The 15,703-nt window shown below is 43.2% G+C and overlaps 2 protein-coding genes across 2 annotated transcripts in view; both read right to left on the bottom strand.

Annotated features, from left to right (window-relative positions):
• Nucleotides 1–609, bottom strand: part of LOC109905641 (complement C4-B) — a 30,090-nt gene extending 29,481 nt beyond the window's left edge. The window contains exon 1 of the mRNA XM_020503137.2: nucleotides 355–609. Within this exon, the coding sequence (XP_020358726.1) occupies nucleotides 355–416 (62 nt within the window). The 5' untranslated portion in view covers nucleotides 417–609. The remainder of the gene's footprint in view (nucleotides 1–354) is intronic.
• Nucleotides 610–967: 358 nt separating this feature from the next.
• Nucleotides 968–15,703, bottom strand: part of LOC109905639 (FRAS1-related extracellular matrix protein 2) — a 127,184-nt gene continuing 112,448 nt past the window's right edge. Inside the window, exons 19-26 of the mRNA XM_031790732.1 lie at nucleotides 11,473–11,665; nucleotides 11,097–11,201; nucleotides 10,736–10,863; nucleotides 8,929–9,063; nucleotides 8,357–8,483; nucleotides 7,698–7,885; nucleotides 7,385–7,531; nucleotides 968–6,920 (exon numbers count right to left, since the gene is read on the bottom strand). Of these exons, the coding sequence (XP_031646592.1) occupies nucleotides 6,321–6,920; nucleotides 7,385–7,531; nucleotides 7,698–7,885; nucleotides 8,357–8,483; nucleotides 8,929–9,063; nucleotides 10,736–10,863; nucleotides 11,097–11,201; nucleotides 11,473–11,665 (1,623 nt within the window). The 3' untranslated portion in view covers nucleotides 968–6,320. The remainder of the gene's footprint in view (nucleotides 6,921–7,384; nucleotides 7,532–7,697; nucleotides 7,886–8,356; nucleotides 8,484–8,928; nucleotides 9,064–10,735; nucleotides 10,864–11,096; nucleotides 11,202–11,472; nucleotides 11,666–15,703) is intronic.

The following is a 15,703-nucleotide window of genomic DNA, read 5'->3' as shown; positions in this document are numbered from 1 at the left end:
CTAAATCTATCGATGTTACATTGATTTGGGGGAATGGAATGTGAATGACAGTCATCCAATATGCTGTAATAGAAATAAGGCCATGCTCATCCCCCAAAATATTGTCCTCCCTTATCCTAAAAGTCATCAACCGCCACTGACACACACACACACGCAAGCACGCACACACACACACACACACACACACACACACACACACACACACACACACACACACACACACACACACACACACACACACACACACACACACACACACACACTGTAGTAATATTTGAGAACATGACAGAAAATTACCAATGATGCAAGTAAAATATATCTACAAACAATTAGCATGGATAGAACATAACTCACATTGGGTTCTGCTCACTAACTGCAGTCAGTGCAGCCATGATCAGAAGCAGTGTGTTCCTCATCTTTCTGCTTTACCGTCTGATCTGTATCATGCCACTGGAACAAAAGTCTTCTTTTCTTGTCTCAACCCCAAAATATTTAACAAAATACTGTAGAAGTTATCTGTAAAGCAGCTATGTCTGTAATGTTCCAGTTTGTGAGTGCAGCTGCAGCTCAGAGAACAGGGTGCATGATCTCAAATCGCACCCTATTCCTTACATAGTGCACTACTTTTAACCAGGGCCCATAGGCAATAGGGTGCCATTTGGGATGCACTCAGCATCAACACCTCCTCTAGCCCACCTAACTCTCCTCCTCTCAGCTTCTCTGACTCTAGTCTTGGCATTGGAGAAGGAACGTTATGAAATAAATCACGTGTTTTCCCAGAAACAAGATTTTGCTTGTGTCCCAAATGAATTCCTATACCCTACATAGTAAACTATGTTTGATCAGAGCCCGATGGGCCCTGGTCTGAAGTAGTGTGATATACAGGGGCTCTGGTCAAAAGTAGTGCTTTCCCAAAAAGCCCAAATACATACACAACATCTGTTTTTCAAACAAGACAGGAGTCTGATTTTCTTCAAAACACTTTATTTGCAGACCACTTTGTGCTTTAGGTCTATGTTACAAATACTTACAGCACATATGCCTTTAACATTGACAATTCCCAAAACATCCAAACGGTATATTTATTTGCAATACATATGTGTGTATATATATACAGTACCAGTTCTACATTGTAGAATAATAGTGAAGACATCAACACTATGAAATAACACATATGGAATCATGTAGTAACCAAAAAAGTGTTAACAAATCAAAATATATTTTATATTTGAGATTCTATCAAAGTAGCCACCCTTTGCCTTGATGACAGCTTTGCACACTCTTGGCATTCTCTCAACTAGCTTCACCTGGAATGCCTTTCCAACAGTTTTGAAGGAGTTCCCACATATTCTGAGCACTGCTTTTCCTTCACTTTGCGGTCCAACTCATCCCAAACCATCTCAAATGGGTTGAGGTTGGGTGATTGTGGAGGCCAGGTGCTTTGATGCAGCACTTCATCACTCTACTTCTTGGTCAAATAGACCTTACACAGCCTGTAGGTGTGTTGGGTCATTGTCCTGTTGAAAAACAAATGATAGTCCCACTAAGCCTGATTTATGCAGTCTCCCCTGAACAGTTGATGTTGAGATGTATCTGTTACTTGAACTCTGTGAGGCATTTATTTGGGCTGCAATCTCTGAGGGGTAACTCTAATGAACTTATCCTCTGCAGCAGAGGTAACTCTGGGTCTTCCATTCCCGTGGCGGCCCTCATGAGAGCCTGTTTCATCATAGCGCTTGATGGTTTTTGCGACTGAACTTGGAGAAACTTTCAAAGTTGTTGAAATTTTCCAGATTTGTTTAACACTTTTTTGGTTACTACATGATTCTACATGGTTACTACATGACTACATGTGTTATTTCATAGTCCTGATGTCTTCACTATTATTCTACAAAGTAGAAAATTGTAAAAATAAAGAAAAACTCAGGAATGAGTAGTTGTCTCCAAACTTTTTACTGGTACAGTACATGTTTCTGTGTATATAGATATGTGTGTGTGTGTATGTGTGTGTATACACTCACACAGGCATTAAATGCATTCAACAAAATCCTGAAATCATAATGGTGATGGTAGTAACATGATTTAAAATCAAGATATAAAATCAGCAAAACATAAGCATATTAAAATATAAAGAAATATTGGTATTCAATACTACTTTAGCAGTATGATATTGTAAGTTGCATAGAATTTATGTTTTAAAAAAATAAAACAGCAAACAATATACACATCTGAAGTTTATAAAGCAGTGGGTATATGGATTCAGCATTTATCGATACAGTATGGAGGTCATTATATGTTATCTTTGTATTATGACTGGGGCATCCATTGACAAGGGGATGGTCTATACCTTCCCTTTATGCATCATTTCAGTGTAAACCTGGCAACCATGTCTGTAACATATTTTATGGGGTTTGTGGCTAAATAGAACATTATCTGTAGAGGGAAACAAATATTAGATCTTCATTATTGGCAATCTCTATGGAATATGTGATCAAATAAATACATATTTCTGTAATGTTGTAACGATAATATCTCTAAAATCCGTGACTTAGATCGTAGTAGGTCATAGTTGGTTTCCCTTTAACTGCATTGTGATAAAACATATTCTGCAGTCCCAAATTGTGCCCAATTCTCAATATCGCACAATACATTTGACGAGGGCCCCGCTGGTCAAGAGTAGTGCACTATAAAAGTAGTGAACAATAAAGGGAATTGGGACACACTCATCTTCATGGATCATTAAGAATGTTTTTATCATACGATACAAAATATGATGTAAAACCTTTGGAGGACATTTAGTACAGATCAGTCACCTTGTAGCCCTGTAGAGAAATAGAGTGTGCCCAGAATGGCATGGTGCCTTTTGGGACGCAGACATAGACATAGCTATGAGTTCTTACCACTAAGAATCACTGACCAAAGAAATCCCTGACCATGCTGAACAGATACAGACACAGAACATAGAAGTACAGTACATAGAACAGACTATCTATGCTGATTGTGCCTAGTGGATCCATCCAGAGCTGCTATAAACTGTACATTGCAGACCAGCTGTCTTTAAAATCAACTCACTAGGGGAGAGTGTGGTAAGTTGAGCCACCCTTGTCTCTAGGAAACCACACACAAAATTAATCATTTGACCAAATATTTGGGAAGAGATCATCATTTCATGAAGTCTGTGAAGGAAGAAACCACATGGAAAAAGTGGTAAGCAAGTTAGATCCAAAAAAACAGATTTTCACCAAGTCATATTAATTTATTGTGTTAAGAGGTTTCATGATAGTTGTAACTAAACCAAAGTCGATCATTTAAATATTTTTTCTATACATCAGTTGGGGTGTCTATAAGCTTCAATATGAGGTCCTAAACCTAGCGTGAAAGGGCATCCTTGTACGTAGCTGTGTGGGCTAATAAAGTCTAAATGTAAGTTGAGCAAATGGTTGAGCCAATGGCAAGTTGAGCAAATTGAAATGTTTTCTTCCCAGGCCTAATGCAAGGCATTATCTCTGCGATTTGGGAAATAAAGATAGGCATTGTTTTAAAAAGGTAGTGGTAACATTTCTTTCAGTGCAGAAATTTGTAGGGGTAAGTTGTGCCAAGATACCACGTTTTGTGGACAAACTATGTTTTTCAAAACTGTAATGTTTACATGAATTCTGATTATTTCCAGGGATACACAACATCCTGAAATATATGTATACTGAACAAAAATATAAACGCAACATGTAAATTGTTGGTCCCGTGAACTGAAATAAAAGATCATAGAAATGTTCTATACTCACAAAAAGCTTATTTCTCTCAAATTTTGTACACAAATTTGTTTACATCTCTGTTAGTGAGCATTTCTCCTTTGCCAAGATAATCCATCCACCTGATAGGTGTGGCATATCAAGAAGCTGATTAAACAGCATGAATATTACACAGGTGCACCTTGTGCTGGGGACAATAAAAGGCCACTCTAAAATGTGCAGTTTTTTCACACAACACAATGCCACAGATGTCTCTGTGGCAGTTTTGATGTAGCGTGCAATTGGCATGCTGACTGCAGGAATGTCCACCAGAGCTGTTGCTAGAGAATTGAATGTTAATTTCTCTACCATAAACCGCCTCCAATGTCGTTTTAGAGAATTTGGCAGGATGTCCAACCAACCTCACAACAGCAGACCATGTGTTACCACGCCAGCCTAGGACCTCCACATCTGGCTTCTTCACCTGCGGGATTGTCTGAGACCAGCCACCTGGACAGGTAATGAAAATGAGGAGTACTTTTGTCTGTAATAAAGCCCTTTTGTGGGGAAAAACTCATTCCGATTGGCTGAGCCTGGCTCCCCAGTGGGTGGGCCTGGACCCCAAATTGGTGGAATTATGCCCTCCCAGGCCCACCCATGGCTGCGCTGCCCTGTCCAGTGTTGAAAATCCATAGATTAGGGCCTAATGAATTCATTTCAATTGATTGATTTCCTTGTATGAACTGTAACTCGTTGAAATCGTTGAAATTGTTGCATGTTGTGTTTTTATATTTTTGTTCAGTATAGATATCTTTGTTAGAAAGAATACTATATTTTCCTTGATGGAGTGATGCTGAATGTAAACAAAATGGGTCAATTTACCCCACTCTTCCCTACAGGGTATACAGTACCTTTTCTCATTAGATCATTAAATTCAGTGCTGTACTGTATGTATTCAAATACAGGACCACACTGATATAGTTTGTGTCCAAAATGGCACCGTATTCCCTATATGGCACCCTAATTCCTTATGGACACTGAACAAAAGTAGTGCACTAAATAGGGAATAGGATGCCATTTGGGATGGCCCCATAGAAAGTCATTACAACCATGATTTTGAGACTATTGAGAGAACAATTGAGACTATTGAGAGAACAAATATCCGAAAAACAATGTGTGATAAACTTGGAACTCTGGATAGAAAAAGTCTGAATTACCTACTGTAGATTTGACACATTTTCCCCCACAATTTCACCCAAACCTGCTTTACATAGTATTATACAAGTTTAAACAATTATAAAACCAAAGGCAGGCACAAATGACAGAACCATTAATACATACAAAACAAATAGAACGTGTTTCTTTAGCACCTACTGTAGGGGTCCTATACATCACATAGAATAACCATGTGATGGAAACAATCTAAGCACTTGTCCCAAATTACACCCTATTCCCTAAATAGTGCACTACTTACAGTGCAAAAATAGGGAATAGGGTACCATTTGGGATGCATGTTACAGTATAACATCCAGTGGATTCTTAGGCACCTGTTGAACTTCAACATGAATCAGTCTCCATACTTCAGTACAAAGAGCAGACCTGGGTTCAAATACTATTTTAAATCATGTAAAATACTTAAGCTGTGATGAATTGAGCTTGCCTGTTGTAATGGAACCAATATAAATGTCCCACTGGGCACTCCAGGCAGGCTAAAGCAAATATATTTGAAAGATTTCAAATAGTGTTTGAACCCAGGACTGACAGAGAGCTACAATAGGACATTACAGTAGGACATTACAGTAGGACATATTCCCAGTGTTAGCAGACTATTGACAGTGGCTTGACACGGGATAACAAACACACGTTAACAACTATGACAGTTCTATGCCAATTTTGCGTTCATACTGAATACTGAATACCAGGAATACCGGTATTCGACTCTGGGCCTGGAAGGTAGAAACACTTCTGGCTTTCATTCTTTCCTTCTAATCAGGAACTGATTACATTGTGGGCCTCTCTAGCCAATCAGTAACATTAATCAATCAATCAGTCAATCAATGAACTACAAGGTAGAAAAGACAACCATCAGTGTTGCTGCCCTACAGGCCTGGAGCTGAATAGCTCTGCTACATGGTCTTTTACCAACTCACTGGACCACCATCCATCTGACAGAACAGAGGCATCTGCTGCTTTAGCACCTTTGGACAAATCATAAACGTTTTTGGGATCAAGTGTGACATCATAAAACAAAGCAATAATAAACGTGGGCAAGTGCCTTAAACAGAACAGGTTACAGGTACTTCCCTAGTTGGGGCAGTCTCCCCATATAGATTGTTCTACCTCTATGGTCTCCCCTACAGCAGAGCAGAAGAGCTGCAAGATTTCAAGTAGGTTTTTGTACAGAACTAAACTCTCATTGTTGATTGTGTTGTTTCAGTTGTCCCATCCCTCTCTTTATGTCCCAATGTAAAAAACAAAACAAATAGGCACATAAAAATATATCTGTCAGCGTTTATTTTTATGTGGTGAATGTCTGTCTGTCAGTCAGTCTGTTTGTCTCAGTGGTCGTGTCGAAGGAAGTCTGTCTGTCTATCAGACCTCTGAGCTGTCCAAGCCACCGCTAGTGAACCCTGATGTTATCATGGGCTCAGTGGAGCATGACGTTGCCGTGGGAACCTCCATCTTCTTCTTTTCCTGTCTGGACCGTACGGTTAGCACTATGACGATGATGATGAGGATGGTGAGGAGGAGGCCCACCAGGATCCCTATGATCAAGACCAGGCCATCCTCGCTCTCCACAGGATGGTTCAGCTCCCTGGGCACCACACCCCGAGTGAGGACCTCCCGGTCAGGGCTGGTGCGGCGCTGGCGGCTAAGGTCCAGGGAGATATGGAGAATATTGGTGCCACGGTTGTTGTCCAGGCCGATGTCCTCTGTTAGGTCTGGCACCCCGTTTGCTGACCGCCTGGAGCGAGACTGGGACTGGGACGGTCCTCCTGCAGCCATAGTTTGACGCTGGGTTTCTCTGTCCATGCTGCTGTGTTGGGTCAGGGAGTGGCCTCCTGCAGACATACTGCTGTGCTGGATGAGTGTGTGGTACTCCAGACTTCTCTTCCCGATGCCCCTGTTGGCATTCTCTCTGGAGCGGACAGTGTAGATGGTGTGGATGAACCACTCTCTCCCTGCTGACACCTGGACACCAGAGGAACAGGGTTAGTCATAAGGGCTGGGTAGTTTACTTGACAATGAAAGGAACAATTTCTGGTCCTACTGCTGATCATTAAAACTAGAGTCTTTCATTGAAACAATAACAAAGTGACACCCTGCCTCTGTTTTGGGCCTGGAGAAATGTAATGACTCTAAAATTAATCAACAGTTGAACTAAGCTCATGAGGCATTTACAAGTATCAGTTATATTCGTCAAGAATCAATGGGTGTATATCATTCATTTACAAGTTAAAGCCGTGGAAGAGTGTTAGAAATAGGAATTAGACAGGGATGTTTCTTCTCCACTATTCTTTTCACGCTTGCTATAGAACCACTGGCAGAAGGAATACGTCAAGATTCAAAGATAACAGGAATTGTCATCGATAAATAGTGTGGTGTAAATAAGCAGGATGTGTGTTGTGTTCTGTTGCGTAGGGTCCAGGAACTACCTGGAACAGTGCTGTAGAGTCCATGCTGAAGCCGTCAGATCCAGGCTGTCTGACCAGGGCCAGGGCCTGAGGGTCGTCTACAGCCAGCAGAGCCCTGAACCCCACGTTACCAAACGACCTGGCCTGGGTCTCTGGCTGGGCCTTATCCTGGAGGAGGAGAGGGAAACACTAGTAAACACTGTACCAATATTGGACCATGTCAAGGTCTATAGGGTATTTATGTGAATTTACCCTATACTATGTCCATGTCTGCATCTCTAATGATCCCCACATAATGCACTACGGGCCCTGTACTGTACTGTACTGTACTTACGATGATCTTGAATCTGTAGAGCAGCGAGGGAGCATCAGCCAGACAGCCATACTCATTGTTGTTGGGGTTGTACTTGGGCACGTATCCATCCGCACCGGTGCACAGGAACACCTTCTCTATGTTACAGATAAAGGAATCTCCCAGGTTCTGGACTGGATCCACCATCACTCTGCCATAGATCATATCCCCTGGGAGGAGATCAGCTGTGAGTTAATACAGTAATAAATCAATCAATCAAACAAACAGATTGGTTTGTAGCGTTACAGTACCCTGTGAGAAGGCGGTGTTGGTTTGTAACGTTACAGTACCTTGTGAGAAGGCGGTGTTGGTTTGTAGCGTTACAGTACCCTGTGAGTAGGTGGTGTTGGTTTGTAGCGTTACAGTACCTTGTGAGAAGGCGGTGTTGGTTTGTAGCGTTATAGTACCCTGTGAGTAGGTGGTGTTGGTTTGTAGCGTTACAGTACCTTGTGAGAAGGCAGTGTTGGTTTGTAGCGTTACAGTACCTTGTGAGAAGGCGGTGTTGGTTTGTAGCGTTACAGTACCTTGTGAGAAGGCGGTGTTGGTTTGTAGCGTTACAGTACCTTGTGAGAAGGCGGTGTTGGTTTGTAGCGTTACAGTACCTTGTGAGAAGGCGGTGTTGGTGTGTAGCGTTACAGTACCTTGTGAGAAGGCGGTGTCGCTCTCCTGTCCGAAGCCCATGGATCCATCAGACAGCCACAGAGATCTTTTAGACAGCAGCAACATCTGAGTGTTCAGACTGAACTCAGCCGCAACCGGGTCACTCACCTGGGATAGGACACACACAACACAAAGTTTTACCATCTTAGGATAGGGCAACACATACCATTCAGTTACCATCAGAGAACAGACCAATCACAGTGTTACCATCAGTCTACACCTCCTAAGCTGTTTCCCACTAAAGTACATCTCTGTGTGAACTCAAAGATTGTCATCTCACAGACACCTTTAATGGCATGACATTGATGTACACTCTTAGAAAAAAGGGTTCCAAAGGGGTTCTTCGGCTGTCCCCATAGGAGAACCCTTTTTGGTTTCAGGTAGAACCCTTTTGAGTTCCATGTAGAACACATTCTATAGATGGTTCTACATGGAACCCAAAATGGTTCTACCTGCAACCAAAAATGGTTCTCTTATGGGGACAGCCGAAGAACCCTTTAAGGTTCTAGAAGATAGCACGATTGTAGTAACGTTAATCTTCGGGTGATCTGACCTGCTGGAAGCGTATGTCCAGGTCGAAGGTGACAGGTTCTCTGGGGTTACAGACAGGAGGCAGGGAGTACTCAAGACTGGGGGGAGAGGTACAGGGCAGCAGCTTCACTGTGTAGGTACCAGAGTAGTCACGCACCTGGGAGAGAGAGGGGACATAAGACACAGTTATTTACTTCGGGTTGAAGCTTTATTTAATCAGGTCATTTAGAACAAATATTATCTTTTTACTTTTAGTTATTTTACACTAGTGCCGATAACACACTACGACTTAAGAAAGAAATTCTGTAAATGGCATTATGCTAGTCCCAAGTCTTTACACTAAAGACACAGAGAGTGTCTTGGAGTCACACTCAAAATTAAAGTGGAAAACCACACTACAGGCTGATCCAACTTTGATGTAATGTCCTTAAAACAAGTCAAAATGAGGCTCAGTAGTGTGTGTGGCCTCCACGTGCCTGTATTACCTCCCTACAACGCCTGGGCATGCTCCTGATGAGGTGGCGGATGGTCTCCTGAGGGATCTCCTCCCAGACCTGGACTAAAGCATCCGCCAACTCCTGGACAGTCTGTGGTGCAATGTGGCGTTGGTGGATGGAGCGAGACATGATGTCCCAGATGTGCTCAATTGGATTCAGGTCTGGGGAACGGGCGGGCCAGTCCATAGCATCAATGCCTTCCTCTTGCAGGAACTGCTGACACACTCCAGCCACATGAGGTCTAGCATTGTCTTGCATTAGGAGGAACCCAGGGCCAACTGCACCAGCATATGGTCTCACAAGGGGTCTGAGTATCTCATCTCGTTACCTAATGGCAGTCAGGTTACCTCTGGCAAGCACATGGAGGGCTGTGCGCCCCCCAAAGAAATGCCACCCCACACCATGACTGACCCACCACCAAACCGGTCATGCTGGAGGATGTTGCAGGCAGCAGAACGTTCTCCACGGCGACTCCAGACTCTGTCACGTCTGTCACATGTGCTCAGTGTGAACCTGCTTTCATCTGTGAAGAGCACAGGGCGCCAGTGGCGAATTTGCCAATCTTGGTGTTCTCTGGCAAATGCCAAAAGTCCTGCACGGTGTTGGGCTGTAAGCACAACCCCCACCTGTGGACGTCGGGCCCTCATACCACCCTCATGGAGTCTGTTTCTGACCTTTTGAGCAGACACATGCACATTTGTGGCCTGCTGGAGGTCATTTTGCAGGGCTCTGGCAGTGCTCCTCCTGCTCCTCCTTGCACAAAGGCGAAGGTAGCGGTCCTGCTGCTGGGTTGTTGCCCTCCTACGGCCTCCTCCACGTCTCCTGATGTACTGGCCTGTCTCCTGGTAGCGCCTCCATGCTCTGGACACTACGCTGACAGACACAGCAAACCTTCTTGCCACAGCTCGCATTGATGTGCCATCCTGGATGAGCTGCACTACCTGAGCCACTTGTGTGGGTTGTAGACTCCGTCTCATGCTACCACTAGAGTGAAAGCACCGCCAGCATTCAAAAGTGACCAAAACATCAGCCAGGAAGCATAGGAACTGAGAAGAGGTCTGTGGTCACCACCTGCAGAACCACTCCTTTATTGGGGGTGTCTTGCTAATTGCCTATAATTTCCACCTGTTGTCTATTCCATTTGCACAACAGCATGTGAAATTTATTGTCAATCAGTGTTGCTTCCTAAGTGGACAGTTTGATTTCACAGAAGTGTGATTGACTTGGAGTTACATTGTGTTGTTTAAGTGTTCCCTTTATTATTTTGAGCAGTGTATATACTCTATATTGATAACTCAGTATTAAAGATAAAAGAAAAGATGTTGTCCTCACAGCGAAGTCTGATGTAAAGGTCCACTGCTGCATGGGCTGGTTGTAGGTGGGCTCGCTCCTCACCAGGCTGAGGTTAAAGGTCACCCCAGGGTGGTCCGCACACATCACCATGGACGACAGAGAGGACGCTGGGTACAGACACAGGTAAGGCTAATAGAGAACTGAAGGGGAATATGTACAGATTCAAGCGTGTCAGAGTAGGACTGCTGACTTAGGATCAGTTTTACATCACAATGTTTAAGATTACATGGACCTGATCCTAGATCAGCACTCCTACTCTGAGACACTTGATACATACGGTGGGTTACTAGTTTAAGCCCATGGATGTACTGTATGAAAATAGTAGATCATGTGAACATACCAGAGTGTGATATGACAAACAGTCCTCTGAATCGAGCCTCTGTTCTGAAGTTGACCACTAGACGACCCTGTTCGTTGATACGCATACTGGTGGGGTACAGGGCTCCTACAGAATACAGCCGGTCAGTCTCCCTGTCACACCGACCTAACACATCCCTACTAGTATAGCCCACCCATTGAGAAAGGTGCAGTAAAGGCCACCTGCAGAATGCACCCCGTCGGTCTCACTGTCACACCAAACTAACACATCCTCATTCATTGCTGTAACATAACAATATCATCTGTGCTCGAAGCACACCAGACAGTGTTGTATTTGTTTGTTTGTTTTTGCCTCATTCTGTAAAGAGTGAATATATTTCATTTGATGTGAGACTTGCCTTGTAGCTCAGCCTCAGGAGGGCTACCGATGCCGTCCCGCCACAAGATGGCAGTGTCGTATACGAAGGTGAGTCGTAGCTCAGACTGCAGGTCAAAATGCTGCCAGCCCCCTGCCCCCACCGGGGAGTGGAACACATAGGAGACATGGAGGGGCACCCGGAGGGTCACATAGGACTGGACCAGGTTCAACACCTAGAGACATATATCAAATCAAGCTGTATTTAACATGCATTTAAACATCAATATACTTTACAGTAACACAGAATACTAGCAATAGTAGGTTCAAGCTACAGAGAGACAGGAAAAAGAGGGAGAAATAAAGAGAGAGAAATAGAGAGAGGAAAACAAAATAGTGAGAGAAAGAGAGAAAAATAGAGAGAGAGAGAGAGAGCGAGAGAAAGAAAGAGAGAGAAAAAGAGAAAGAGAGACTATAGCAGCACCAAGATATTTTGCACAAATTCCATCTAGACACCGTTGCCCTAGAGCACACAAAAAACGATACATACTTCAGCCTAAACATCAGTGCCACAACTAACTTTTAGTTAGATTTATTTAACCTTTATTTAACCAGGTAGGCTAGTTGAGAACACCTTTATTTAACCAGGTAGGCTAGTTGAGAACACCTTTATTTAACCAGGTAGGCTAGTTGAGAACACCTTTATTTAACCAGGTAGGCTAGTTGAGAACAAGTTCTCATTTACAACTGCGACCTGGCCAAGATAAAGCATAGCAGTGTGAACAGACAACACAGAGTTACACATGGAGTAAACAATTAACAAGTCAATAACACAGTAGAAAAAAAAGAGAGTCTATATACATTGTGTGCAAAAGGCATGAGGAGGTAGGCCAATAATTACAATTTTTCAGATTAACACTGGAGTGATAAATGATCAGATGGTCATGTACAGGTAGAGATATTGGTGTGCAAAAGAGCAGAAAAGTAAATAAATATAAACAGTATGGGGATGAGGTAGGTAAAATTGGGTGGGCTATTTACCGATAGACTATGTACAGCTGCAGCGATCGGTTAGCTGCTCAGATAGCAGATGTTTGAAGTTGGTGAGGGAGATAAAAGTCTCCAACTTCAGCGATTTTTGCAATTCGTTCCAGTCACAGGCAGCAGAGAACTGGAACGAAAGGCGGCCAAATGAGGTGTTGGCTTTAGGGATGATCAGTGAGATACACCTGCTGGAGCGCGTGCTACGGGTGGGTGTTGCCATCGTGACCAGTGAACTGAGATAAGGCGGAATAGAAAGCCGATTCTAGATTTGATTTTAGATTGGAGATGTTTGATATGAGTCTGGAAGGAGAGTTTACAGTCTAGCCAGACACCTAGGTACTTATAGATGTCCACATATTCTAGGTCGGAACCATCCAGGGTGGTGATGCTAGTCGGGCGTGCGGGTGCAGGCAGCGAACGGTTGAAAAGCATGCATTTGGTTTTACTAGCTTTTAAGAGCAGTTGGAGGCCACGGAAGGAGTGTTGTATGGCATTGAAGCTCGTTTGGAGGTTAGATAGCACAGTGTCCAAGGACGGGCCGGAAGTATACAGAATGGTGTCGTCTGCGTAGAGGTGGATCAGGGAATCGCCCGCAGCAAGAGCAACATCATTGATATATACAGAGAAAAGAGTCGGCCCGAGAATTTAACCCTGTGGCACCCCCATAGAGACTGCCAGAGGACCGGACAGCATGCCCTCCGATTTGACACACTGAACTCTGTCTGCAAAGTAGTTGGTGAACCAGGCAAGGCAGTCATCAGAAAAACCGAGGCTACTGAGTCTGCCGATAAGAATATGGTGATTGACAGAGTCGAAAGCCTTGGCAAGGTCGATGAAGACGGCTGCACAGTACTGTCTTTTATCGATGGCGGTTATAATATCGTTTAGTACCTTGAGCGTGGCTGAGGTGCACCCTTGACCGGCTCGGAAACCAGATTGCACAGCGGAGAATGTTCGGTGGGATTCGAGATGGTCAGTGACCTGTTTGTTAACTTGGCTTTCAAAGACCTTAGATAGGCAGGGCAGGATGGATATAGGTCTGTAACAGTTTGGGTCCAGGGTGTCTCCCCCTTTGAAGAGGGGGATGACTGCGGTAGCTTTCCAATCCTTGGGGATCTCAGACGATATGAAAGAGAGGTTGAACAGGCTGGTAATAAGGGTTGCGACAATGACGGCGGATAGTTTCAGAAATAGAGGGTCCAGATTGTCAAGCCCAGCTGATTTGTACGGGTCCATCCTGTGAATGATCTGAGAGGCAAGTAGGGCAATCTATGCCATCAAAAGGAACATCAAATTCAACATACCAATTAAGACCTGGCTAAAAATACTTGAATCCGTTATAGAATCCATTGCCCATTATGGTTGTGAGGTCTGGGGTCCGCTAACCAACCAATAATTCACAAAATAGGACAAACACCAAATTGAGACTTTGCATGCAGAATTCTGCAAAAATATCCTCAGTGTACAATGTAGAACACCAAATAATGAATGCAGAGCAGAATTAGGCCGATACCCGCTAATTATCAAAATCCAGAAATGAGCCGTTAAATTTTACAACCACCTAAAAGGAAGCGATTCCCAAACCTTCCAAAACTAAGCCATCACCTATAGAGAGATGAACCTGGAAAAGAGTCCCCTAAGCAAGCTAGTCCTGGGGCTCTGTTCAAAAACACAAACACACCCCACAGAGCCCCAGGACAGCAACACAATTAGACCAAACCAAATCATGAGAAAACAAAAGATAATTACTTGACACATTGGAAAGAATTTACAAAAAAACAACTGCACTTCCTAACCTCCTGGCAAACATATTTCCCTCAGATTACACAGACCCACAAAGAATTCGAAAAGAAATCCAATTTTGATAAACTCCCATATCTATTGGGTGAAAGACAGTACCACAGTGTGCCATCACAGCAGCAAGATTTTTGACCTGTTGCCACAAGAAAAGGGCAATTAGTGAAGAACACCATTGTAAATAGAACCTATATTTATGTTTATTTATTATTTACTTTAACTATTTGCACATTACAACACTGTATATAGACATAATATGACATTTGTGTCACGCCCTGACCATAGAGATCTTTTTATTTCCTATGTTTGGTTGGTGTGACTCGGGTGGGAAACTCTATGTTCTGTGTTTCTATGTTTTGGCCGGGTATGGTTCTCAATCAGGGACAGCTGTCTATCGTTGTCTCTGATTGGGAATCATTACTTAGGCAGCCTTTTTTCCTTTTGTATTTGCTAGTGGCCTGTATAGCCCTAGTAAGCTTCACGGTCGTTTTTCTTGTTTTGTTAGCGACATTTATAATAAAGAAAAATGTACACTCACCACGCTGCACCTTGGTCCAGTCATTTTCACGACGACAGCGATCGTGACAATTTGACATGTTTTTTATTGGGGGGGGGGGGGGGGGGGGGGGGGAGGACTTTGTGAGTGTAATGTTTACTGTTAATTTTTTATTGTTTATTTCACTTTTGTCTATTATCTACCTCACTTGCTTTGGCAATGTAAACATATGTTTCCCATGCCAATAAAGTCCTTACATTGAATTGAATGGAAAGAGGGGGAGAAAGAGGGGGGGGGGGAGAAATAGAGACTGATAGAAGTACATACATGACATCAAACTTTGCTAAATGCATTTAAGCATCCACACACTTAAACATCCAACAAGCAGGTTGTTTACAAAAGGTCCCTAGTACTAATTAATATATAGGCCTATACTAAACATTCACAAGCTGCCTATCTGTATGGAGCTTGCATATACCTCATGGGAACAGTATTCAGACCCACTCATAACTTAACAAATACCTCATGGGAACAGTATTCAGACCCACTCATAACTTAACAAATACCTCATGGGAACAGTATTCAGACCCACTCATAACTTGATGTATGATTATGGCTTGGTCTTTATCTATATTCTATAGATTCATGTGATTATGTGATTCATGTGATTATTAGAAAGAGAGAGAGAGAGAGCGAGAGAGAGAGAAAGGGAGGGAGAAAGATAGAGAGAGAGAGCAAGAGATAGAAATGGAGGGAGAAAGAGAGAGAGAAAGAGATAGAAAGGGAGGAAGAAAGAGAGAGAGAGCGAGAGAGACAAAGAGAGAGAGAGAGAGAAAGAGAGAAAGGGCGGGAGAAAGATAGAGAGAGAGAAAGGGAGGGTGAAAGAGAGAGAGAGAGAGAAAGGGAGGGTGAAAGAGAGAGAGCGAGAGAGAGAGAA

Source organism: Oncorhynchus kisutch, linkage group LG15, assembly GCF_002021735.2.
Source record: "Oncorhynchus kisutch isolate 150728-3 linkage group LG15, Okis_V2, whole genome shotgun sequence".
Taxonomy (NCBI): domain Eukaryota; kingdom Metazoa; phylum Chordata; class Actinopteri; order Salmoniformes; family Salmonidae; genus Oncorhynchus; species Oncorhynchus kisutch.
This window is presented reverse-complemented; position numbering and strand designations above follow the sequence as displayed.